Source organism: Anser anser, assembly GCF_964211835.1.
Source record: "Anser anser genome assembly, chromosome: 2".
NCBI lineage: Eukaryota > Metazoa > Chordata > Aves > Anseriformes > Anatidae > Anser > Anser anser.
The window spans coordinates 125,004,454-125,032,442 of record NC_139721.1 but is presented as its reverse complement, the minus strand read 5'-3'; the positions used below and the strand labels follow the sequence as shown (position 1 = coordinate 125,032,442).

The 27,989-nt window shown below is 36.7% G+C and overlaps 1 protein-coding gene across 6 annotated transcripts in view; it reads right to left on the bottom strand.

The window, feature by feature from the left end:
• The window catches only part of TBC1D5 (TBC1 domain family member 5), a 320,497-nt gene that overhangs the window by 31,430 nt on the left and 261,078 nt on the right, over window positions 1-27,989 (bottom strand). For 5 of the 6 annotated variants that reach the window (XM_083824309.1, XM_083824307.1, XM_083824305.1 and 2 more), the window contains 4 exons: window positions 27,205-27,290; window positions 22,499-22,776; window positions 18,281-18,346; window positions 12,289-12,452 (listed from right to left, as the gene is read on the bottom strand). In XM_083824309.1, coding sequence (XP_083680435.1) covers window positions 12,289-12,452; window positions 18,281-18,346; window positions 22,499-22,776; window positions 27,205-27,290 — 594 coding nt within the window. The remainder of the gene's footprint in view (window positions 1-12,288; window positions 12,453-18,280; window positions 18,347-22,498; window positions 22,777-27,204; window positions 27,291-27,989) is intronic. The other variant, XM_083824310.1, reaches the window with a different exon arrangement.

Sequence of the window (27,989 nt, the reverse complement as noted above, 5' to 3'; positions counted from 1 at the left end):
CTGTATCCAGAACTTTGATTACACTGTTGTATCCAGAACTTTGATTACATTGTTGTATCTCCTTTTCCTTTTGCCATGAAGACTGATTCTTTTATGATTAATGATTTGCCATATCTTTGCTATTTTTTTTTTAAATCTATACAGTTCTGGTGCTCTCCATTTGTCCAAAGCTTGCTCTTCCCTTTTTATTACCTTTCCTTTCATCTATCTTCTCACCTTTACAAAGACAGCTCAGGAAATAAATTTTTTATATCCTTCCTTTTCTCCCGAGTTAAGTAGACTCATAATGAGATCAGTGATGGTTCTACCATACCCTGTTTTTCATCAAATTTTACTGTTTCAGAAAAACAGCTATGACTAACTAAAAGTGGTCAGCACCTTCGAGAACAGATTACAATAAGTTTTACAGTTTTGACATTGTAATCCTATCCTTTTACAGCTCATCACTTTACAAGCTGCAATAAGGTTTCCAAAAATGATTAAGGCCACTGGAATTTAGCATCCTACACAAGCCAAGGTCTGAAGAAAAAATAGTTTTGGCAGAAGCCATTCTTCCTCAACCTTGTTTTTATCAGTTTAAACAAGTTTCTCCCAAATACGTGATGGGAGAACAGACACGGAACTAGAGGGGCTGGAAAACAGAGAATACAGATATAGGAAATCAGGTCTGCAATGTCTTTCTTCCATACTAACATTAAATTTTTAGTCTTACTGGTCAGGAAGTGAAAGAAAAATTAAATTTTTGTCTGTTTTACTCCTGTAGAAACTCCAGGAAAAGGAAACCCTCAGTTATCAATGGCTTACAATGATGTATATCTCAATACTTCATTTGTGAACACTCAGAATGGCAAAATTCCATTCATCTTGGAGCTGAATGGCTCTGAAAGTTGATCAGCTTGGCAGCACTACCAAGTGGTAAGTGAAGCAGAAAAGAAACTATCTTCAAGAGCATTTAAAGGTACGTAAGGTGCTTAAGCAAAAATGTTGTGATTAAAAATACACTGCAAAAAGTGACAGAATTGTGTTGGAACAAAGGCCTAGTTTTACTTGCGTCTTGTTTGATGGTGGTCAAAGACGGGTAGCATCACGTGTAATGAAAAAAGTACGTAATAATACAATCATGTAGTGGTATTGGCCAGAATACTCACCCAGAGGATGCAAAGATTTGCGAATCAGAGATTTCTTGAACTAGAAATGGGTTTTGTTGTTGTTGTTTTGTTTTCTTTTTAGTTAATAGCCCTTGGATACTTCCTATATTAATTTGCCCTGTTATATTTTCAACTCCTTCAGTATATATAGCAAGAGCCCTAAAGAATCATCCTCTGACCTCTTGGAAAGTTTGCAGGGCAAATTTTAAAATAATTCTGATGAGGTTTTGAAACATTTAGAGGAAAATAATAGCAAAAAATTACATTGATACAAGGAAATTCTAAAGCCAAAGACTTGCTTAGAGACTTACCAGTGCTTATTCATAAAATATACTCAAGTTATACACCCTTAGGATATCGGTAACATTTTACATGTTAAACAAGATTCAGACGCATGGAATCTCATTAATTTTTATGCAAATTTCCCTACAGAAAAAAGTAGTGGTTATTGTTTCCATTTTGTGAGAATTTATTTCATTTTAATTTTTTGAATCTAACAATGAAATGCAACTAAATACAAGATTTAACTTTGTAATCTTGAACCCCTGACAGATGAATGTTAGTTGACACCCACAGAATTTTTTTATGATCCATGCCAGCCACAGAATACTCTACAGCATATGCTGACATTTAAACCAGAAACCACTGTTTTTGAACAATAAATGACATTAAAGAATGTTTAATTTATTAATTTAACTTATTTATTATTTAATTGTATTAGTCCCAGGCCCTCATCAAGACCAAGACCTCACTCTCCTTGGCGCCATGAAAACAGAAAGGAAAAAAAAAAAACTTACTCTAAAGGATTTAACAGTGCAAGCCAAGAGACAACAGATGGCTACAGACACACATATGGGGAGGACATGGAAACAATATGGCAATATTAGTCAGTCTTACAGACATGGCTTCAGCATGTTAGCAACCAAACTGTTGCCAATGGAAAGGAAGAATTTTTAGGAGACTTTTGAAGAGGCATTTTGCTTTGCAGATGTCTAGAGAAAGTTCCTTCTATGTGGAAGTAGCTATGAAATGATTAGATGTGAGCACAATTGCTTTTGCTTGATGAAATTCACCAAGGATGTCACAGATGTATGTTGTCAGTGCGTGTTGTCACTTTTACTTTGAGAATTTTGTTACTTGTGAATTGTGTGGGAGAACACAAAGGACTTCAGATACTGCTTTCAGGTATTAATTCCTGCAGAAGTAGAGATTATATACTCATTTCCTGTGATGAACCATTACCTCTCTATTTTTGTCTGTTTCTGTATGAGTTGAACTAACCCCATTCTTAATATATTTCCAAATGCACCTTACTTAAATATTTTTCACATCTTTACTACCGCTATTTTTCATTATTTTGAGTACACTTTCAACAATATTCAACATTTTAAGCACAATATTCTCAGATAAATCTTATATATTTTATTCCTATGGACTGCATTTGTGGCGAACTTGAATTATGTTCTTATTTTACAATGTTTTAACTCATTCCAGACTGTATAATGCCATGATGGTAAAGTGTAGTTTAATCATAGAATGGCTTGGGTTGGAAGGGACCATAAAAATCACCTAGTTCCAACCCACTTACCATGTGCAGGGATGCCACCCACTAGATCACATTGGCCAAAGCCCCATCCAGCCTGGCCTTGAACACCTCCCCAGATGGAGCATTCACAGCTTCTCTGGGCACCCTGTTCCAGTGCCTCAATACCCTTACAGTGAAGGATTTCTTCCTAATGTCTAATCTAAATCTTTCCTCTTATAGTTTAAGACTATTTCCCCTTGTCCTATCATTATCTACCCAATTAAAGAGTCCCTCTCCATCCTTTTTATAAGACCCCTTTAAGTACTAAAAGGTTGCAATGAGGTCTCCCCAGAGCCTTCTCTTCTCCATGCTGAACATCCCCAGCTCTCTCAGCCTTTCTACACAGGAGAGGTGCTCCAGCCCTCTGATCATGTTTGTGGTCCTCCTCTGGACCCGCTCTAACAGACCCACATCTTTCTTGTGCTGGGGGCCTCTGACCTGGATGCAGTGCTGCAGGTGGGGGGCCTCATGAGGGCAGAGCCGAGGGGGACAGTCACCTCCCTCCACCTGCTGGCCATGCCTCTTGATGCAGCCAAGGACACAGTTGGCCACCTGGGCTGCAAGCGCACACTGCTGGCACATGTCAAGCCTTTTGTCCACCAGAACCCCCCAAGTCTCTCTCCGCAGGGCTGCTTTCTATGTGTTCTCCCAGTCTGTATTTCTGTCTGGGACTGCCCTGATTCAGGTGCAGCACCTTGCACTGCGTCATGTTGAACCTCGTTAGGTTCACGTGGGCCCACTTCTCCAGCCTGTCCAGGTGATGTTTAAGTGGACATGTTTCCTTCTTGCCCCCGCCCCCCACCTTTTTTTTTCTTTCTTAATTTCACTACTGTTAGTAGACCTAGATGCTCAGAGTAACAAACAGCACGGTACATTTGCTGATAGTTATATACTTATTTAGTGCGTTCCTTAAAGCACAGATTCTCTGTTAGATTAATGAACTAAGTGGTGGTGCAGTTACCCACATTAAAGGAAGTTAAGGAAAATACAAAACAAACGAAAGCATACCTTTTCCCCCTTTTTTTCATCTGCCCTGATCATTACTTTGACTTGTTGCTTTCCAACACAGAAGCTTTGTTCTCTGGCAGTACTGCGTGTCTCCAAATTCATCAAGGGTCATAAGAGCAAGCACGAGTGAATTAGGTAAAAAGTAATCCTAGAATTCTAGATCAAAACATAGTGCTGTCAAAGTTAAAACACTTCAGGGCATGATGCATCCCCTTCTGCTCAAAAAAGTAAGTTCAGGAGCACAATTGCCTAGTTGAGAACCTGAAACTGAACTGTCACTTCATAGTCCTTAGTGATGATATCTTGGTGACAACATATGTCAGAAGGGGGTGAGGAAATGTGACTGACAAAAATAAGAAACTAAAATGAAGGACATAAGAAAGGTCACTGAAATATTCAGTGTGACTGCTAGGAGCTAATTTAAATCGGGTTATGTACCAACACTGAAAAAAAATATCAGATTCTTTTGTTCAGAGGGCTCTGATTGAAAGTAAGTATCAAAACCAAGAAAGAAATTTTATAATACAGATAGAGATGTTCAACTAGGATGAGATAAAGATAGATTTGCCAATAAATTAAAACGCAAGAAGGCATCCAACCGAAAAGTCGTATGTTTTTGGGCAGTAGTCCTATCCTGACTTTCCTCTATGTGCTTTCACTAATAACACAGAAAGGCATGGCATCATACAATGCTTTTCCCAAGCTCTGTGCATGTAAATAGAAACAACTAATTATTGGTAAATGATTAAATGATAAATATAACGATAAATAAATAAATAAATCAGCCTTTCTGTTCTTCAAAAAGAAACATAAAACAGAGAACGAAAAAAAACAAGAACCCAAACCCTGAAAGCAATGCAACCCTGATTCAGTATAGTCAGGAACTCTTTCTTCCAACACTCAAATTTCTAACAGTAGAATTATCGTTGTCCAAGGAGACTCTCGCTTCTCAAATGGAAGAAAAAATACATATTTCTTACTGTCTTTAAAATTGAAGATGTGTGAAATACATATATGTGTATTTCTATGCACTATGTATCTGTAGCTTTATGAAAAAGTGGATCCGTTTGGAATATATTAGCACGGAGCAGACCAGTCAACAGCCCATATTGGGACAGCACGATAAAAATATTAATTTATAATGTCCACCAAAATGATTAGTGACTGAAGGGAAATATTTATTTCATTGTTAATTTATAATTATTTATGTATATGATTTATTTTCTTTTAAAACAAAGCTAAAATATCTACATATAGTGACATTTGGAAAAAAAGCAAAAGATGTAGTCCCAGATGATCTCTTATGCCCTCTGATAGATCTATTTAATTTCAATTAAAATCCTGAAACTAGCTGAAACTTTGGTTCACAGCTTCTACCCACCAGGCCCTGCTGTTGAATTTACATCTTAAACAATTCAAAGCCTATTTGCCAGGATCGCTCTGTTGGAGTCAGCTTAGTGTGCCATGCTTCACCTTGCCCAGAAATGTTAGTGGCAAAGGACTACTGGCTTGGATGTTTCCCAAAGCAGCTTCCAACGGTGAGTATCTTACTGAAGCTGCTTCCAGGTGCACCAGCCTCACTGTTGCAGAGCTGGAAACCAGCACATGCATGGCTGGTGTACGAGCAGGACTTGTATTCATCTAACCTGGGCATATTTTCCTCTTTAAAGTATGCTACTCCTATGCTCAGATATCCTCTCCTTACCGGGAAGACGGAGGAAGTTGAGCATACCTAAATGAAAACTCTTACCTAGGGACAAAGAAATAGAGGATGGAAAGAAAACTCTTTTTCAAGCAAACGTAAGACTTGAGGGACTTGTGATTGCTGGCACTGCCCTGTGGGACTGCAGAGAGACAGTTTAACAACAAGATCCATAAAATGCTGGAAGATCTATGGAATATAACAAAACTTGCATAACTGATTGTGCATGGGTGGGCACTGAACAACTAAGAAAATCTGTAGTACTTCACTTGATAAGTGAACAGGTAATAATACATCAGGAAGAGCTGTAAGGAAATAGAAATTATCCCTTTGAACAGAAATACTGATAAAAGGTTTCTGTCAGTGTTGCTGTTTATGTTGTTCACAATCGTATGGCAGTATTTCTGCATAAGTAATAAAACTGAAATATTAATTTAAATGGTATGATTGTAAGCATTTTGGAAATATCTATAAATAAACACATAAGCAAATGAGAACTTCATTTCCTCCATTATTGGTTGGTATCACAGCTGGGTGGCTTTCTGCCTATCTGGCCTTTAAGACTGCATAGGCCTACCACGGCAAATGTAAGACAAACGTGAACAGAGGCAAAAAAAAGCAAAATATCTTCTGAATTTTGAAATACACTTTTAAGTATTCTTGAATGGATATGGATATGGAATGATGAATAAACAGATATTCTACAATGAATAAAGTTCATATTCTATGTTTCAATATTAGGTTACTGAAGTTTTTGGTTGAATGAAATAGTCAATTAAGTACAATATACATACATAATTATGCTTCTTAATTTACCTTTTTGAATAAGTATTTTAACATACACACAGTTTAACATGCACACAATCATTTATGAAGGACTCTTACAGTACACCTTCTTTTCAACTCATCTTCAGTTAAAATTCTTTTAGACATCAGCTGCAAAAAAGTTTCACTAAACCCTTCTCTATTCAGGCTGGATGTATTTGACCTTTGATGTGACTCCTGTCATGATTCAGGATAAAGGCCAGATCAGGATATTATTATTTAGGGCTTTTAGAACTCTGAGTTTAACGAAGGTAAATCTTAAGTATAGTGATTATGCAGTGACAATAAAAAGATGCCAGTGTAAACATTTATACTACGTTGTTAAAAGAGCAGAAGTAGAAGTTCTGTTCTTTTTATAGGAAAAGATTTCATTTAACCAAACAGACAAAACAAAAATCAAGCTATTCTATATTTAAATGCATACCTACAATTCATTTCACAATTCATTTGCAGTCAAAAAGCCCAAACAACTAAAACGACAGTTTGATTTAGAGAGATGTCGATGCTTTTGTTGAGAGTTCAGTACAGATCTCAAGAGATCTTCACAGAACTGGACAGTAGTTTTGTGCTGTCACCTTAAAAGAGCAAGATGAAGGGAAGAGATTTCCATTTAAAGGGAGTAAAAGGGCAGCTCAAGCCACCAGTATAGATCCTCAGATGCGTTTCCCTTTGTCACCGGGATGCTGAAACATTAACTTTATGATTGGTGGGTGGAAAGAGCAGGCACAGAGCAAATTCTTGTACCTGCAGTGCTGCTGGTAACATGACTGCTGAGGAGCTAATGTTCATGTTTCTTGGTTCCTACGTCACTTTAATCCTTCTTTAAATGCTGTTTATATTCTAAATAATTCAAGATTTTGATATTTTTCAAAATTTCCTTGACAGTTACACAGGGCTGTCCAATAATTTAAAAAGCTCTTAGTGCCTTCTTTCCAATTATATAATTTTAATTTGCTTCTATGCAGAAGTTACTGGTAAGTCTAATTCAGCTGCACGTATCTGAATCTCTGGTACCAGAGAAAGACAACAGTTTACACTGACATTTAAAAAATCTTCCAAATGGCCCCTCAGATCTGTTCTGTATACATACTTATTGCTCATAATATGACAAAAAAGCACTGCTGAGCCACTTGGATTTTTATTCATCTTTTTTTTTCTTTTTTTTTTTCCTAAGCAATTAACTTTCTGCTTTTATCACAGTACAGTTTCTTTTCCCTGAAATGAATCACTCCAAAAAAGATAAGGAGCATTAGAATTCAAAGCTGCCACTCATGCATACAGCTGTCTTTTTACTAAATCATATGAAACTTGCAAGTATTTCTAATGAAAAACTTTAAAAGGCAGCTTATTTTCCCTTGCATTGTTTTCAGCTCTTTTACTTGAGTCACAGCATGTTGTGGGTGCCTGAGGAAGGAAACTGAGAAAAGCATCATACTTCCAAAGTATCTCAGAGGTTTTTCTACGAACTGTGCTCACGTGACATGGCAGCACCTCAGATTTACTATTCTTTTCACCCATCTCTAAAATTAGATGAACTGAAGTACTAAATTACAATTTTCATGTGTCAGAATTGGTCTGTCACATCAAAACAAAAGAAAAAAAAAGCATGTGCTCCATAACATTAATTGAAGTAAAATGTTAAGGCATTGAAGTTCATTAAATCTAAGGCACTGAGAAACAATCATCATGCCTTTAACTTTAGGCCTGTTACACACTGACCAAGAAATTGGGTGTTGTACGCAGACACTTATGTGTTCAGGGAACACTTCATGATGCTTAACTAAAAAAAGACATTTCATCATAGCATTTACATTTTTGAACAAATGTTCATCATGATTAAGTATGGACTGACAAATATTTTGCTTAAAGCCTTTACAAAGAGATTTAAAAAATAATAGTCAAGGAAAAGAGATATGGGAATAAAAGATGTCTCCAAGATGTGTTATACATCATACAAAAGGTATGCTCTTCTTCAAATGCAGTTTTGCATCCATGAGTTTTTATGTGCGGTTCTTAAGCGTTTCGTTTATTATCCCTTTGATTTTCTTATACTACCTCTACTTGAGCAAAACCGTCAAGCTTGTATGCTTAAACGAGGCTCCAAAATCAGTAAAGCAGATGCCTACTTAATTAAAAATGATGGCATCCATTAATTTTCTGATCTGTAGGTGTACTCATAACTAACTTCAAATCAGATAAACCTGCAATGTGAATCACAGACAGTAACAGTTGTTTCTACCTGCTTGTGGGGACAATAGCATATGTTGTCAAATTTAATTTAATTAAAAAGTCTGTGCAATCAAAAACAGCATAATGGATGACACTTTGTTCAGGATTTTTTTGCTAAAAATGAGGATTCTGTTTGACCATGTTTGTAAACTGTTTTAGTAAAGAAAATAAACTTCTCCAGATTTTCCTTAGAAATGTGTCCTTCTTTGGAATTCTTTAATTAACACATTTTCCAAATGGATCATTTTATTTTTCTTAACTTGAGACCTTTAATTTAGAAATTATTAAAATATACAATTTATCTAAATGAAAATCTTCTTTTCAGTTAAAAATATCTCTATCCTACTTTTGTTTTGTGAAAGTTTTTAAAAACTGTTGGCACATCTCTATGGCTGAAAGCAATTTACAAAATTTTCTGCCAGAAACTGAAACCAGCCAACCATATTTGCCAAAATCAAGGTCTAGTCAGCTTTTCTGTTTGCTGAAAAGAGACTGTCCTTGATGTTTGCTGGGGTACTGAATATAACATAATCACAAATAAATGACCCACAAATGCACCCAGTTTCCCAACTCTGCTGAAAGGGAGGGGGCAGCAAGCAGGCTATGAGTGGAAATTTTCTGGAACTTTATTCCAGCTAGATTGACCCAGCCAGAAGATAATGGACACTGAACGTATATTACTACGTTCCTGTTCTTATTTGTGGGAAGGAGGCTCCAGAAATTGCAACCTATTAGAAAGCAGTAAGGAGGAAGAGAGGTATTTCACTGCTGAGCACATAAAAAAACAACCTTTTAAACACTTTTGGAGGGTCTCACATTAGCACACAGCTTAATGCTTCTCAGTAATAACGTGAATAACATCAGGCTGCCATCGGTTGCCAAAGTATGATCTGATATTGTGCATTCAGCCCTGAGGCTATATATTCACTTCCTTAACTAAATAAAGCTGGGGACATCTGTTTCTGTCAACAGCAGTAAAAATGTCATTCAATTGATCTTTGGATTTGAGAGGGAAAAAAAATCCAGAAGACTAAATATAACACAAATGTTAATATCTTATTAAGTCCTTAATAAGAGAAATGGAGACATCCTGTTCCTGGAGGCAATGAATCAAGTTAAGTATTATGACTATAACTCTTCCAAAGAAAGTCCAACTTGTTGGACAGACTTTGGGAAAGAAAGAATTTAGACAAGTCTTATTCCAGTTTATCCTGTCACAAAATCACAGAACGGTTGAGGTTGGAAGGGACCTCTGGAGGTCAGCTGGTCTAATCCCCTGCTCACACAGGGCCATCTACAGCTGGGTGCACAGGACCACGTCCATGTGGCTTTTGAACATCTCCAATGAGGGAGACTCAACATCTCTGGGCAACCTGTTCCAGTGCTTGGTCACCCGCACAGTGCTCCAGTCCCTTCACCATCTTTGCGGCCCTTTGTTGGACAACCTCCAGTGTGTCCACATCTCTCTTATATGGGGGAGTCCAGAACCGGACCTGTGATACGGGTGATGATGACTTTCCCGTTCATCCTTTGACAATGCCACAGGAATCTCCTCTGGTATGTGGGAATCACCTTTTTTAATTCCACGTTGAAGGACATGTTTTTATGTATGCATTCCACTCCTACTTTTTCCTTGAGAAGGACATTAATTAGAATTACAAAGATGAAGGGGAAATAGATTCTTCTTCATCCATTACACACAGAATGACTGCTTTTAAAAGCATCTTTATGAAAAGTGATCGATGCATGGCCATGTTCCAACAAAGGTAATTTCCGCAATGCTAAGTAATATAATCTCAGTGATTATTAGAGAAAAATGTAAAAATGTAAAACAGCTCAGTTTTTATAAATAAAATGAAAATGTGAAGCCATTATGTTTTCAAGTTTTTTTTTTTCTTTTTCTTTTTTTTTTCCCTTTAGAAAACAGCTGTAAAGGAAGCAACCATAAGACTGGAGAATCCTGATGCAACTATTTCTGGACCTTAGGATGAGAACTCTTTGGGGTTTTCTTTAAATAGAACACTAGAAATCACGAAATTTACAGGAAAATATAAACTACAACATAATCTTAAAGAATTAAAGAATAGATTTAAACAAACCTTTTCCTATCAGAGCTGCTATAATTTATTTTTTTTTCCTGTATCAAAAGTCAGTCAGAAACAAACACAAGGAGACATAGATTTTGGTAGCCTAAAACCTTTCGTAGCTGTTCAGTCATTCAAGGGTACAATGTAAAGTTTATCACAGTTCAAACAATGTCTTTAAAAATCAGTGCTCAGCTTAGATTATCACGGCTACCAATCTGTTGAAAATTATCATAAGGACTACAAATGTGTTCCAATTAGTATCTTTGTTCAAAATCCTTAATAAAGATGAATAAAATTTCACTAATACGGGAAATTATTTATCTGAAAATGTATTGATCATTAATAGACTCTGACTCTGAGTGTTATGAAAAATTCTTCTGTCTCCTATTAGAGGACTGAGGAGGAATTATTCTTAAACTCTACTGAAGTGCAAAAAACCTAAGTCCTGGCTGGGATAAAAGTTGTAAACAAAATTTGGATTTAGATCTTATTGAGCTGAATAAAAGGAGAACTTTAATATTGGTATATTTATTTTTCTTCAACTCTTAAGGACAAGCAGAAAGATATAGAGTTGGTTTTAGCTTTAAATTCATTCTGATGTATCTTAAATGAATACAACCCAAAATTAAGGCTTCTTGTTAACTAACTACAATGCACAATTTTTCTTTAGGCATCAATGAAGAATGCAGAACAAGAATTAAACCTTATTTTTTTTTGCATAAAAACTAAAAAAAAAGGATGTGCAAAGTTATGCATTTCATTAAAACATTTTAAGTATCAAATTGAAAATATAATGTGACTATTAATAACGTTTCTGCTGCTTAAGAACAAAAATGATGAGATATTCAGATTAATTTTTGCGCTGAATTTAGCTCTGTTTCTAAGATTTCTGAATACCTGAAGAATGCTGCAGTACAGGAATGTTGCTATTACAATTCATTTTTGTTGAAATCAATGGGAAGTTATATAAACATACGTTGACAAAAATGGAAGAGAGAAAAAAACCTGCCTTCATCTCGCAAAAAAAACAACTTTTTCTGTCTATGCTAGCTGGGTTCTAATCAGCAGAAAGCCAATGGGGAGCGGTTATGTAAAATAAACAAGAATCCTCCTGCTCCAAGGCATATGAGATTTACCAAATTAGTGCTCCTAAAATATCACTGACTGGATGAGAATTTCTTTGGAACACACCTATGATTAATTCAAACTGATTTTCTTGGATGAAAATATTCTGTTTAAATAAAAAATGTCTTGTGGCCAAACGGAAGGTCAGGGCTGTGTGAGAAATAAAACTGTGACTACAGACTACAGATGCTACAGACACTGGGAAATCTCGTATGTATTAAAGAATTTCAGGGATAACAGATGGACATGTTTGGATCTGCTGAGCATTCACGCTCCCCACTGAACTGTTTATTAACTTACACCGAAAGTCTAACAAAGCAAAGTAACTTACAGGAGTTCTTTTCTCTTTCTCAAAGGCATAAGGCACTTTCACAGTTTCAAGTAGGATTATGGGATGGAATCCATAATGGAGATGTTACTCAACAGAAACAGTTTAAATAGCTTATTTCTGCTTTTGCTGTTAATTTGAGCTGAGGGAAACATTTTCAAGTACAAGTGCTTAATGAATGAGAGAAATGATTGGCTCTAACAAGTAATGCAGTGTGACATTAAAATAGTTTAACAAGTTAAAGAACTCACAGACTCTTTTCTGCTCATAGTCTTGCTTTGGGAACGAGAACGGGAGATTGTACTGAAAAAGGAATCCTTTTTTGATGCAGACAAAGGTGGAGATCCTGTAAATTCACGTCCTCCAGACAAGCTCTCTATGCTTGGAGATGAACTGATGTTTTTTGAAGTCTGACCTGCAAAACAAGTGGAAAGTAAGATGAGAATTAATCAGCACGCTGTTTCTTTTCCCTGTAAATACTTCCTTGTCTTTATTGATATTCACTGAGATTCACAGATAGCTCAACACAGAATGAAATGTTGAAGTGTATCAGCATGCACTGAGATTGAAGAACTATTTTGACATACACAGAACTCGATTTTTGTATGAAAGAAAAATACAAATCTTAGTGTATATATAGGTATATATACACAAGGGCACATTATATAGTATATATATATATGCTATATAATATATTTATCTATATAAATACCTTCCCAGTATATATACTTTATCTATAGACTGAGGAGCTTCTCTCTGCTGCATAATGAGCAAAAGTACATCTCATAACAAAAATAAATACGTCTCATGTCATCAACACTGAAAATGAAATCCTTTTTCTCTCAACAAATATGCTCTAAAACTTGACAAAAGAAAACAAACAAGAACATCAGATTCCAAGAATGGGTTTGACATATAATATCTAGATGACAATATCTAGACTTGCAACAGGGAACAATAACTTGACTTTGAGATAGAATTTAAGTTCTCATGCCTCAAATTTTAAGGCCATCTTCACCTAACAGATTTTGATGAAACCTACTCAGTATTTCATTACTACTAGTTCATGCATCTTTTCTAGAGAATCTGGTGTTGTCCACTTTAATGGTGAGGACACAGGGGTACATGCCTGAGCTATTTCACCATGACACTGTATGTGATGAGACATTCTTTGATAAGAACCATTTCTTGCAGTTGAGGCCTGCAGAGGGTTTTGAAATATTTAATATAACTTTTTATTTGAACAACTCCAGAAGAAAAAACAATATATATGTCAGTTTTCATTAACTTTCATTATGAAAATGTTGCATTAGGACAGATGCTAGTTTTCCAAAAAAACCCTTTCAATTATCTGAGGAAGTCAATCCAGCGTGACAAGTACAGAATTTGCCATTCTGAAAAGCAAACAAACAAATAAAAAAAAACAAACATGAAACTCAGGCTTAGAATTCTTCCCTTTTCCTGTTTTGTCAGTTATTCTGATTGAAAAATTCGTTTAGCTTCTCCCTTTTCCTTTCCTTTTTTGTGTGAGCTCGTGCTTTTCATGCTACTTTTTATGGCCTTAAGAATGACCCACTGAAACTAAATCATCCAGTTGTTACAAGTGCAACTTCATCTCCTCTGCAAGACCATAATCAAACTCCAAACCACCTGGCTTGCAGATGCCAGAGGTTCTTCCTTCTTTGTTCTAAACTGCTTCTGTTCCAACCAGTTTTACTCTCAGATATGCCACATATTATTGCACAGGCCTTCCAACGCACTTAGTATACGTTTTTGTACACTTTTTGTCATTGTGGATCCACTACCAATTCTAAAAATACAAAACTAGAACTCCTTTTCTGGAATGAGTTAGTCTACCCTTCATTATGCACTGTGGTCTTCCCCCATGTTTCTGGAGGTATATAAGAAAACTAAAAGACAAAGAAATGAAAGAAAATAGACACAGAAAAGGCTGCAGAAAACAAAGAAATTCATCTTTAGATACAGAAGGGGACCATGTATGTTGAATTCAAACATCTTAAATAAAGGTAAACAGCTAGCAGGAACTACTCGTACAGAAACATCTTAATATTATTCACTCATTTAAGATCTAGAGCAGTAACTGTTCTCAAAGTGGTGTGCAAATCAGCACTGTCACGCTTGGCCAGGGCCACCTGCAGGGTGGAGACAAAGCTCGAGCCAAATTCTCTGTGGCAGTTGACCTACATGGCATATATTGCACAGCCACAGCCACACAAAAACAGTAATTCACATTTTCTACAGGGAATAAATACAGATCCTTTTAAAATGTCACCTCAGCAAAAAGACTAACAGATTGAACTAGCAAAGAATATAACATACTGCATGACAAAATGGACCAAAAAGGACAAAAAACAGGAAAGAATATGAGTTTAATATTCCTAAAGCTTTCTGGAAGAAAAATTGCATACAAACTGTTTCCTACTTTCTCCTGCATTATTTTGCTCTTCTCTCTGATGACTGTCCTACACTTTATGTCCTGCTTCTCATACTCCTATGGACACTGTTCTGCCACCTCTTCCTCTTCTTTGGACCCCTTCACTTTGCTTGTTGTACTTCTGTGACTTCCTTGCTACAACTTTTTCCATTCTCTATTCTTCCCTTCCCACCAAGTTCATTGAATTGCATTTTTCTGCTGCTTCTCAGAAAGTCACGTATCATCATTCTCTAGTCACGTATCATGTACCCCTCAGTCTCAACAGCTTCCTTCAGGTGCAGGAAATGGAGGCTGTAAGAGCTCACTTAACTTTTGCCTTCAAATTTTATAGCGAGATGGGATATGCACTAACTAGATGAACATGAATCTCCAATTCTGTAAATAATTCTAGAGGTGGAAAAGGACAAAACACTGCATGGCAAACAGCAGAAATAATTCAGTCACAAGGAAGTTTTAAGAAGATTTCTAATTTTAGGATAAAATCATGTCACTTGGCAACACCATTATCCTTACAGTTGCCTTTATGTAAGAAGACTTCTCATGCATTTCTTACTGACAATTTACAATGTAAGTGTGGTTTTACATTAGGTAAAACTTAAAAATAGTTTTGGCACAGATGAGATGGCACATTTTAGCAAATAAAGGATTTATAAAAGAAAATCAAATAGCTAAGCCAAAGTAGCCAATATAAATGCTATACAAAAAAATCCTGTAAGATGTACAAAATGAACTACAATAACAAATATTGTTTTACATATAAATTAGACTAAATGGGCTTTCTTTCCCATCCTAGTAAGAAAAGAAGATAACTTCCACATAGGATGAAGATTAGAAACAAAAAAGGTTAAACAAAGAACAACATATGTATTTCACAAACTTCTCCACTGCATGATCTGTGCTTAGCCCATGTCATCTACAATAAGCAGGTTATGTAGTAAAATTTCACAGGTAACATTGAGAGAGGGATGCTTTAAATATATTTGATGAACCCATGCATATGATACAATACAGCTTGGTAAAATGAGGGGAAAAATGCTTCATAATATTTTTTTTTCTATTTTTTGTACTTCAAAAAAAAAGTCCAAAATATAATAGGAAGTTGAAAAGACAAACACTTTGTGGCAAACACTTTGCTTACTAAACAGCTACACTTGAAAAGATGGACCACAGTTTAGAGGACTAGAATATATACCTACTTGCATAACCAAACAAGAGAAGAAATATGTATAGCTGGGATTTTGTGGAGAGAAAACACAACTGTTGTAAAAGGAAATTTGCTCAAACAGCACCAAGAGCTTTGAATGCTCAGGTTATTATGGACTGTAAAATATAATAAAGATGAAAAATAAAAGCAACACAAGATGTAATGAAACTAAGATGGAGATACGCTAAAACAGAAGTACATTTTATACCAAATGGAAAGTAAGAAGAAAGCTTGGGATTCTAATCAGTAGCATCTGACCCTGCTGCATGAGTAAGCAAATTTGAGAAAAGTATCATCAGGAAACTTATATTTTTATGCTGACCCCAACCATGTGAACAACACTGAGACATGCATTATTTAGGGGATGCGATTAGTAATTATGCAAGACAAAGAATAACACATATGAAGAATTAGAGTGTGCTTGTTGAAAGTCAGAAAGGAGAGTTCTTGTACTGTAACAGGCTTTTCTAATATCCAACGGAGTAATCAATTTTCCAACTGGAAATAAGAAGAAAGCTGTAAGACAATTCACACCAATCAAACATATTTTCCCTACTGTATAAAGAAAGCTACCTGTGATGCTCCCAACACGGTAGTTTAGCAGAGCTACAGCAAGGACAGTTAACTGAAGTCACCACAATGCTTCTGAAGTCTGTCAGATGTATTATGCATGCATCAATTTTTGAGGCATTAACAATCCTCTTGTAAGACTGAAAATACAATATACCACTAATGCTGAGATTTCGGGGTCTCAGGCGGATTAAACACAAAATGCCATTTGTATCTTTTCTGTAGTGTGTCTCATTGATTGAGCATGTTTCTTAACCAGTAGTGTGAAACATTCTCCTCACTCAATAGCTCAGGATCATTCGAGAGAGTTTCTAATATTGGAATATTCCTCAGTAAAAAAAGGCTAGTAAAAATAAAACGGAATTCTTACCCTCAACACACAAACAAAATATACAAAGTGATACAACAACCTATATTTACTAACTAACCAAGCACATCTCATTCTTCTTCATCAGCTCAGTGAGCAACCCGAGAGCATCACTTAAGACTAATTTTCTTCTGCTCATTCTATCAAGCTCTGATAAATACATTATGCTTCTTTAATAGAAGATAGAAGCCATCTCTCTGACCACCTAAACACATACCAGAAAGTCCTAAAGCCTGTATGAATCACACTGAAGAAACCATAAGAATGGAAATCAAATAAATGCTTAAGGTGAACACAGAAAGAGATAAGGACCCCTGATGTTAACAGTAGTCAGAACACATTACTGCAAAGGATGTCTTAAAAATATATATATGCACACAAAAATCCATAAATAGTTCACAGTAATGATGCACTGGGCTTCATGCACTAAAAATACATACCCTTCTGAGACTAAAGGGAGCAGTGTAACCTCCATGTGCTGCCTTCTAACTCTCTATTTGCCTGTTGCTAAAGATTATTGGGGCCAACACTAGGGTTACAAATGCCCTGTTTCAAAACCATTTGGAAAATACACAGATGAGGTAGTGAGAAAAGGGACTGAACTGTTGGTGTTGCCAGCAGGTCAGAGGGTGGAGATGTGCAATGTCTTGAGAAGAAGATGGGAAGTTCAAAAATAATGTGATCTATAATAAGGATCTACAATGAAGTGAAAAGAAGATGGCAAAAGGAGTGGAGAAGACTTATGACGAAAGAAAAGCGAACTGCAAGTCTTACAAAGTTTGAGTTTAGTTGTAAGGGAGATCACCATGATCTTTGGAGGGCTTTACCTCCATAACTATAGGAGAATATAGGAAAAATCAAAGGAGACATGCACAGGTGGCATACAAAACCAATGGCTCGCTCTCTCTTTGGCCCTTACAGAGAAAAGAATAGCTATCACAGTTATAAGGAGAGTGAAGGACAAAGATACCAAAAAGAACAGAAGCAAGGCACAATCTATAATTCAGAACCATTCAGATCTCTCATCTATTACTCTCTATTTGCCATAGTCAGGATGTAGAGTATTAAAATCTGCAAAAAGAATGACATGAGTTTTATAGAACTTTTAAACTTCAGATAAATTAGATTCTTTTTTTTTTTTTTCCCTACACTGAAATGGGAACAAAGGCTTCCAGCACTTCTAAAATTTATGCAAACCAACTCATCACACAAATGTGTATGCTTATTTCAGAGCAAGGCAGGCAAGCTTCTCTTTAGTTAAAAGCATTAATGCTGACGTCCTGCCCCAAACACAACGACAGGGAAGCTGTGTGACTAAACGGGAGGCTGATGGTCAAATCGCCCCACATGTCGAAGTGTGAAATGGACTACAAACTACAAGGCAAGTGCAGACTTTCAACGAGGACAGATGCTGGCGTACGGGAACGTGACCGCAGAGCCACACACAGCAGAGTCGGGGAGGGATGAAGCGAAGCTGCTTTTTTTTTTTTTTTTCCTTCTACACAACAGTGCCGCTTGGTGGATGGACAATGGCAATGAACGGGGAATGGAGACGCCACAGATGAAGAAAACCCGCGGGGGTCCCTCGGCAGCCCCACGGTGATGCCGAAGGCACGAAACCACTCGCCATTGTCACGGCAACTGTACCTGGGTGGGCTGGGGGGTTCTGCGCAGGAGCAGGCCGCGCGGCATCGCTGCCCCTGGCCGCCTCGCCTGGTGGACAAACAGACACGTTAGAGGGGTTTCCACGCACACGCAGTTCACCCAAGTAAAGACCTGCAACTTCTCGTTCTGTTCAGCAGCCAGACCCCAGCGTGAACGGGATGTATGTTGTAAGAGAGCCCCCTGAGGCGAGGCAAAGGTGAATGGCACGTTTTGACAGCCGGCGTATTACACGCTGCTTCCATGCACACGGAAAAAAGCAGTGGTTCCAGCAGTGTTCACAATCTGAACTGTCTACAACAAACAGGCAAAAACATCCTGTTTCGGGCTTTTCTGCCATTCTGCTGGTTTGGCAGTATCATGTTCATGCTGTGAAGAAAATTTCATAATTACCTAAGAATACTTACATATACACTTTTTTTTTTTTAAAGGAAAAAAAAATAAGTCAGTGTCTTATTCCTTTCACTTATTTTTAGTTCTGCTGTCAGTAAGTACAAATCCTTTTTCCTTCAGAAAAAGCATACTCCTTTTCTAGGCATAGTTTCTAACTAATTCTACATACGGAGATAATTTCGTTAGGGCATATTAGGTGACTGTGGAAATTCTATTCCTGCTACAACAAATACCTCAGAAGCATCAACTCATAAAAATAAACAGAAGCCTGGAAACACTTTAAATAGCTGATCAGAGTTTTGGCAGAACTTCCTCTTCAAACTGGTCCTCTAATGTGTCCTTGTGATAAAGTGCCATTCAAATCAAAAATCCTTTTGGGTTTCATTGAGGAAGGACCTAGAAGGAAAACTGTATCTTGCACTATCTGGGAAGAAGTGAAAGAGAAATGCTTTTTTTTTCTGGCAACACGTTGGCATTTGGTAATCAAAGATTATGCAGTTTTTGAATGCTCAAGAATCTGGTTAAATGCAAAGGCAACAATTCTGCTTTTTTTCTTTTTTCCAGATTTTTTCATTATCAGTATTTTTGTCTTTCAAGACCACAAACTCAACTTGACAATCCAATGAACTCTAGATTTAAATGTAACATTTGTGCCAATGAGTTCTTTCATTGTGAAAGATCAAAAAGGATCAAAAGACTATTTTAATCCTTTTTGTATTAGCAGGCTACCTTGCATAAGTAATCAGTAATGATACCCAGTCTTCTGTGCTGAGGACAGGCTGAATGGGATTAATATATTATTAGGAGGAACTGATTTTCCAATTAGGTGTCTGGATACTTTGTTCAACTGTGATTTGTAATGTTGAAGACTCATCTGGAATTACAGGCTTGCAATTATGTTTTTTTTTTTTTAAAGTATGTCTGCTGTTTTTCCATGTATGTTCTCTAAATTTTATGCATTTTTTAAAGAAATTCAGCAAGTGCAAAAACTTTGGAAAGAGAAACAATTCCTACTGATGATACAAAATAACCACCCCTCACACAGAACAGCAATTGCCACCCCTTGAGGTGGATGCATGAGTGACGCCTGCCACTGCTGCTGGTTTGTGACACGAGTGCTAACTGTGCCAAAGCAGAGCTGTTAAAGCTGGGATAGGATTATTTTGCCAGTCCTTCAAGACATTTTGTTACCAATGACTTCTTCACACTTCATACAAAGGCACTGAATTTAATCTCTTCAAACTTACAGCACTCTACATGTTAATTTAAATTATCAACACTACTTGAGCATTCAAAACCTGAAAAGACTAATATGATATGAAAAAAATGGATAGCTTTCATTACTGACTTGATCCCTGTCAGATGTACAACATTTCATTCTTTGGGTATATTGTCCAACTGAACATCTGTGAGTAGTAGATCAATTGGAAGTGCAAATGACTATCAACTCAAATGCAAAATGCATGCCTCTGCCTATCTCAGCTAAATAACCAAGCTCCAGGAGGTTAAGGGGAGCTGAAAACACAGTGAAGAACAGGAACATTAGACAGTTAGATACAGCTTGTCAGTGACTTGATAGCCTTATAGTTATAAACCATACCAAACAGCTTTTAGAAACCCAAAAGCTAGAGCAGAAGCCAGAGTTCAGTAAAAGCCAGTGCACGAAATCAAAAGGCACTTAAAGCTAAGGAGTTCAGTATAAACAGAATAAGTGGAATAAGAGTTTCTCTGGATATGTCTGTTTGTCCTAAATCCCTGGCCCCTGAAGCACTTTGTTCAAACCTGCCAGGAAGTGCTCTCATCCACTGCAGATCCACCGCCCACAGTACTTTCGTAAGGTGATGATACTGTCTTCTTGCAAAGAACTTAAAAGACTCACTTTTAAGAATGGGCGGAGATGATGCTATGCGCCATTTGGGCATCTCTTAAAAAATATAAATTACAGTGCTTGCAAAAGTAGTTAGCTGCCATCATTCAAAATTTCAATCCAACTACAGGCAACATACTGATAACTGTATAGATCTGGAACAACAAACATGGCACTAGCACATAAAATAAAACTCATTGTCATCTCAACTGATTAAAGAAGGTGTATTTACATTTTGTTGTCTTTAAATTATGTCTGCAAAAGTTGTAGCAAATATGGATATTTTGTTGATGTAGAAATATGTGCACAGCTTGTGCATGACAATCACCAAAGCCTAACCACAGTTTTTATTCTGATTGTTATATGGAAAGTGTCAGGTGTGTTTCTGGATGATGCCACAATTTTGTTAACGTATAGGAGCATAAACAGGGCCATCCTTGATCAGCTAGATCAGTATTAAGCTACAACTGATTCCACCTACAGAAGGTGCTTACAGATTTTTTCACATTAAACAAGGAAAAGAAAATCACCATCTATCTAAGGACCACTTTTCAACCCAGAAGGTATAAAATCAGGCATGTGACAATGGAATTATGGAACTTTTTTAAAAAAGCAAATAAAAGAACCTGTTCAAAACTGTGGAAATAACTTCCTTCTAGACCTAATTTTAGTTCCATTGACTTAAGCAGGATCTGCATCAAGGATTCAAACAGGAGTGTACACAAAAGTTGTAAATAAAAACCAAATGACGCCACTGTACGGCAAGAAATTACTGCATTTCAGTTTCACATTTGCACTGCCTTGGGGACTGTAAAACCCTTGCTGGAGCCATTTTGGAGGTTCTAGGATTCTGAGAGAAGCTACAAATCTGGATTTTGCCAAGCAGCTGTAGCGGCCCTTACAGAATTACCTGCATCTCTCTGCTTCGTGAGAACAGCTGTACCCCTGAATTCTGCTCACGCAGTATCTCCTGGGGAAGCAGTGTGTCATGCAAGGACTAAGTCTGGACCACAAGGGTGCCATGGGACAGAGAAAGAACCATCGATCTGAGCTATGGAAGTGTCATTTCCTTTCTCTTAGGCTTTCAAATCTTGTGAAAAACATTATGTAATACTATGCAATTTTTCAGTGCAACCAGCACCTTGACCAGCCCTCACACAACCATTACATGGGAAGAGTTGCTAGAAGCAGCAGATACAGTATTGCTCTGCATACTCCTTGCAAACTACTGCCATAGGCAGTTTGAAGATGAAAAGCAGAAATATGTTTTGAGTCTAGCAGAGCATAAGGAACAACTACCAAAACTGAGCTCATTGACTTTGTTGTTCGAATAAACTGTCCTTCAAAAATATTAAAAAAAAGGCTCCAGGAAAAGTATTTATTAAATAGAAAAAGTGCAGAGGGCCATCACGAATTATTATAAGGCAAATATATGTCATTGTTCAAATAACTTCTCAAGTAAGCTCCACACATTCTAAAGGGAATAAGATTTTGTTTATTAAGAATTACTCTGTAATTGATCTAACATCCTGCAGTCATATTTGGCTAAAATTGTTATGCATGGGATTTGTGCCAATAACCTGAAAAAATACCTACATGAAATTAGTCTTACAGTTAAAAAAACATTGCATTTAAAAGACTGCAAAATTAACGTATAGCAAGATAGATAATGTCTACGGCAACACTGAAGTTTGCTCGTATGTTTCATGTAATATGTTAATATTTTTTCAAAGGTTCAAAACTTCCTATAGTATCTGTGCATTTCTGACGTAACGTCTAATTCTACATTACATTGCAAACATCCTGCTTAACAAAATCCTGTTTTTTGTTTCCTCCAGATGTGAACCCATCGATCGAAAATCAATAAAAGGACTTTCTTCAGTCCTTGAGGCACGTGACAATGCTTCCTCCTGTGGTGGCATCGCCACGCTTTTCAGCATTACCTTTGCCCAGCTGAACTGGCATGCTTTCGGATTTCATCATTCTCTGCTGCTGCGCCTGGTGGTGGTGGTGGTGCTGATGGTGCTGGTGGTGGTGGTGGTACTGGGGGGCTTCTGCTGCGCTGCGGATGGGCACTGCAGGTGGAGGAAAGCTGCCCCCACTGGCTGGAGGGCCCACAGCACTACCTGAAGCCATAGCTGGAGCGATCAGCTTTCGTCCAAAATTCAGCAAGCTGTTGGAGACTTTGTTGATGTTCAGTGGGGCAGCCTTAGCACTGGCACTGGAAAGAGGAAAAGAGAAATCATCACATCCTTGCCAACCGCTTTGACAGACACAGCAATGCATACATGCATTGTTTTTCAAAATGGGAAAAAAAAAACAAGAGTTGAGCAATACAAAGAACATATTTTATCACAGTCACACTGGAACATACCCAGGAGCCACAGGGATAACATGGTGCAGGTTTTTCCTAACCAGTAGTGGTCAAAGTCTTTTGGTCCTTTCTTCCTGAAAAATGCAAACTAAACCTAAACAAAGAATTTTGCACCACTTTTCTTAAATTGCCTTCTTAAACAAAAAAAAGTGTCAAGAAGCTATCCATGCTCTGAAGTGTCAGAAACATAAGAAAACTTCGACTTTCTGCACTTCTTATTCCAAGACTACTTTAACATTTATTCTGTTAGATTAAATTCTCTTAAATGTTTAGAATAACTCAAACACAAACATTTCTTTTAACAAATAAAACTACCACCAGACTCTGATTTTAAGTCGGAAAAGCTACATGTCTTTTGCTCTTATTTCACCCTCTGCTCAAACTAGTCATTTCAAGCCAAGTGCTTTGTAAAGGGAATCCTGATTTCAAAAGTGATTTTGGCTGAAGAATGGCTTCAGGATATAACACATATACTGGGTCATGATTCTTATCACTGTTACCTTTTATTTTTAACTACAGTGGATATTTAATTCACTTCAGTTACATGCAACGTTAAGAATGAGAAAATTACCAAACCATTTAATCTGTTTAAAATAAAGAGGCAAAGCAGCTTCTAATTCCCAGTGTAAGTGTTCACATAACCCAGAGATCAGCAAAGCCATTCCCATTTGCTCATGCAATATTTTCCCGTTTTATGTAATTAATGCTTGAAATACCCTGCACAGAAATCTATCACAATCACAGAGACCTTTCCACTCCTGATGTTTTATTTTACTGATCTACACATCAGTGATATAAATAGCTGTGTTTAAAAAATTTGAAGAAATATATTTAACTAAAAACAATACAATCATCTTACTGGGGAAAATAGTTTCACAATGTTTTGGAGTAAAAAATGAATTACAAACAAATTAATATAGGTGACCTGTAACTTGTGCACGCGCCTGAAAAAGTAATTTTGATGTTAGCGTTCATATCATTTTCCTGGCTCCATATGTATGTATTTTTTCAAATACACAATATGAACACATACATGTGTATAGAACATAACCAGAAAATAACAACAGTTGTTTAGATGAAGGATAGATAAGATTAAAATGAGAGAAAGCAGAAGAAAGTATGTGAGCTTGCAGACTCATGAGATAGGGCTCTCCTGCCACAGACTGGTGATGAAGAAAGAGAGCACATCATGTATTTCTGAAAGAGCAGCAGTGTGGAGAATGATTGCTGAATATTGACTACAGGACGTTTCCACAGCTCCCCATTTTATTAATTGCCACCAATATTGCAAGAAGTCTTTCTGTAGTCACCTCAGAGTAACAGACAAAGTAACTACAAAAAGAGTAATTGCAGGTTTATAAAATGCCCCTGTAGGGGACCCAAATGGTTTCAAAAGCAAATTAAATAGTCCTAATGATTTTAAGAAGGGGACATGATATAATATTTATTATTATTAAAATTTACTCTGCTACTATTTGGCAGATTTGGTTATTAATCAGTTCCCCAGGGTATGCAGAGGCACTTAAGGCAAAAAAAAAAAGAGGTTTTTCTTGATTCCATCATATATATGTGGCCTCAGAAGAATCAGCACAGAGCCTTTTGTTTAATGATTTCTCCATTCCATAAAGAACACATAGATTGTAGCTTTAAAGGTGGAAGAAGAAATATGAAATGCTGCCTTAGCAGATATCAAGCAGATATCAATAATCTGCAATGAATCTAACTCCCTCACTGATTTCAGGGCCACATCAGTAATAATTTGTTGAGATTCAGAACATGAACATAAGTGTATTTGGCATATGTTTTCTCCTTGGTCCACCAGGACTAATTCCCAGGACTGGGGTACTATGTATCCTCACTCGCCTGAACCATCACCTTACAAAAAAGATAATGGCTTGCACACTGAGTCCTAGGTTTGTGTTGCCTCAAAGTTTGGAGCCTTGACAATAAGCTAAAAAAAAGCTTGACTTCGCACAAAAAAATAGTATTTACTGGAAGCAGAGCTTTTTCTTGGAGAGTACATAAGCAACAAAGTCACTGGATGGTTTGAGTTAACTGCATCAGTCAAATCCTGATGGTCCACAGATGCTCGAGACAAAGCTTTTGTAAAGAAGCAAACAGAATAGAATATAATGTTGAGATCACGGAAACTTTAAGGTTCATCTGTTTGTGTATTTGTGTCCACCAGCTTGTTGCTTTTTTTCAACTGTATGTTTGTCTAATGAATCGGTTTTCTTCTTCTACACTGCGTAACTTGCTGCTTTGACATATATGTAGACCAAAAGTCAGATTATTTGTATTTTTGGATGGTTGGAAAGAGAGTTCTTGAGATACTGTACTAAACAGAAACAACAAACACCAAAAATCTTCTCTAAGCCATTGTGTTCAAAACACGAATTCGAAAAATGCTTTCAACAACAATATGCAATAATGTTTTATAATTGAGAATTAGAAAGGATAGTTATTGCAGTTCCTAGTACCTCTGTAAGTCTTGGCTCTGAACTGACTGCTTATGATCAACTCAGAACACATATACATACATGAAAAATAAGTAATGATGTTATCTACATTTTTTGTCAAGAGGCGGTCTTAACAAAAGTATCTGTAAGTACAATCCACTGTGTGATTTCGCTGTATTGCAGCTTCAGAAAATGAACAATAGCAAGGTGTTAGATCTCTGGAGAAGGCATGAAAAAAGCTGAAGTTCAGGAAAATAAGAACAATGTATCTATTTCTTACTGTTTAAATGTCTGATATATTAACACAAAGGATGATTACAGCCATTAAACATGGATCAATGTCTGCATTTTAGCCATCTAAATGTATCAGACATACACAACAATTACAAGAAAAATGCTGATTGATTATGTTGTACAGTTATCAGCAGATGCATTTAAAAGTAAGGCATCAGTTTAAAAATATGAATATCAAGGAGATGTGAATTCCGTTTATGAAGCAAACAATTTTGTTTCATCACAATAAGCATCATTGACCTTGACTATGAATGGTGTATTTTTAAACTAGCAGTGGGAAGATGATTCAATCTCTGCAGTTTTCTGCTAAGATAAAAATGTTTTGTTTTAAGCAAGCCTTATGCAAAGGCATTTATCTCTTCAGTAAGTAGCCATTATGAGAGATGAGAGATAAATTTATGAGTATGACAGATTAAAAAATTTTGTATGTGATAAAATAAGCAATACATGTCAGAGATTTGTGAAGATATTTTAGATAGAAGCAATACATGTTAGAGAGTTTTAAAGATATTTTAAATATATTATTGAGTCTGTGGAATTAAAGAGGAAAATGATCTGTTAGCTTGTCTAATCCATCTCTCTGCTCACTGCAGAAACATTTCCTGATGTTACATCCTCCAATTCTTTCTCTAGTATAGATCTCTAGTTCTTCTCTAATCTTAACCAGATTTACCATGTCTGACCTACTCTAAATGGTCCTGCGCTGAGACAAATTTCTCTTGAGTTACTCCCCTGTCTGAACTATTCTAAACAATTTCTCCTGTGTGCAGTGAATTCACAGATTTAGTGGCTATTTGTGTCCTTAGAATTTAAGTTTTCAACAGGTGTCATTCCTGTTTGGGCTTTATGACTTGTTTCCACCCAAAATCCTTGAAATAATTATTCTGGCATTTCCAAATTATTATTGTTTTTTAATCTGGGGCAAGTCTTGAGACCATTTAAAAAAATTAAATAAACACAACAGCTTTTGACAACCAAGAGGAGGCAACAGCCACCTGCCATCAGCACCGGCCATCCTGCCAGGGCACAGGCACCACTAGACCACATATCAACAGATAAAGTCATATTGATACAAGCCATTTCTAAAAAAAAAATGAGGAAGGAATGTTGCAAAAAGGTTTAGTAAAAATTCCTTCAAACTGGATTTACATTAATTTAACTTACACAGCTTGTGTTACATTGGTATGTAACGCAATTGTAGTGCAACTAGATGTGCTACTGGAAGTATCTCAGCTGCAGAACTCACATCAATGTTTTACCCCCTGCTTTTAGTATACACTTCACTGTGTATGAATCCTCTTAGTCTTAAAAAAAAAAGCCAGTGATTTGACCAAAGCACTGTCTGTGAAACCTCCATTTTTCAGGTAATAGTAAGGTAAAGATTCAAAATAAATTTCATGAACTAAGCACACGTGCTTCTAACACTATTTATGTAATTCTTTTTTGGGATAAAAGTGACTTATGGAACATTTTATTTATGTAAGATATTAGTTCAGTGAAAACATCTTCAGAAATAGCTTACCGGGTTTTATTCATCAAGTCTGCTCCACGTGCTTTGTAATAATCTAAATTTTGTTGGAACTGGTGAGTCACTGGTCTTGGATTTTTCTATTAAAAAAAAAAAACAAAAAAAACCCATTACCTTAACTTAAAAAAAAAAAAAGAACACTGTACAGGATTCAGGATTTTTCTGACAGATTTAAAGCAGACACAAGAAGTATGTTTATTAATGAAGATTAAAAATATAAAGAGTAATTTATTTTCCCAGGATCCTGGTTTCTGAGGGCAGTAATGGTAGTTACATAAAAATGCAATCTTAAGATACTTAAAAATAACACCAAATGTTACCAGTTAGCTCTTCAGGCTTAGAGAAATCAGTGTTTTTTCACACAGGGAGGGCATCGCTGGCTGCCGTGAGACCGCTTCTAACGAAATCAGTAAAATCTGGCAAAGTTCAGACACCGATCTCATTTCCTCCTTTAGCCCTGGTACAGAATTTTCCCATTGCCAAGGTAAAATGACATGGTTTTAAACAAAATGATAGTACTAAGGACAAACCAGAGCTTGCATATTGCAATGAGCGCATTAGAAGCTTAATTGTGGGCTAAGCCAAGAAAGCTATCGAGAGCCACTAGATGGCACACGGAGCCTGTTTCTCTGACCTTCCCCTGCTCAGTACGGAAGCCACAAACAGCGCTGTTCTCCTGTAACAAAATTTTTATAATTAATACCGAAACCAGAAGCTATTTGTTAGTTTCCACCTCTGCAAAAATGAAAGTATTTCATTGAAGCCCACTGCCTCCAATA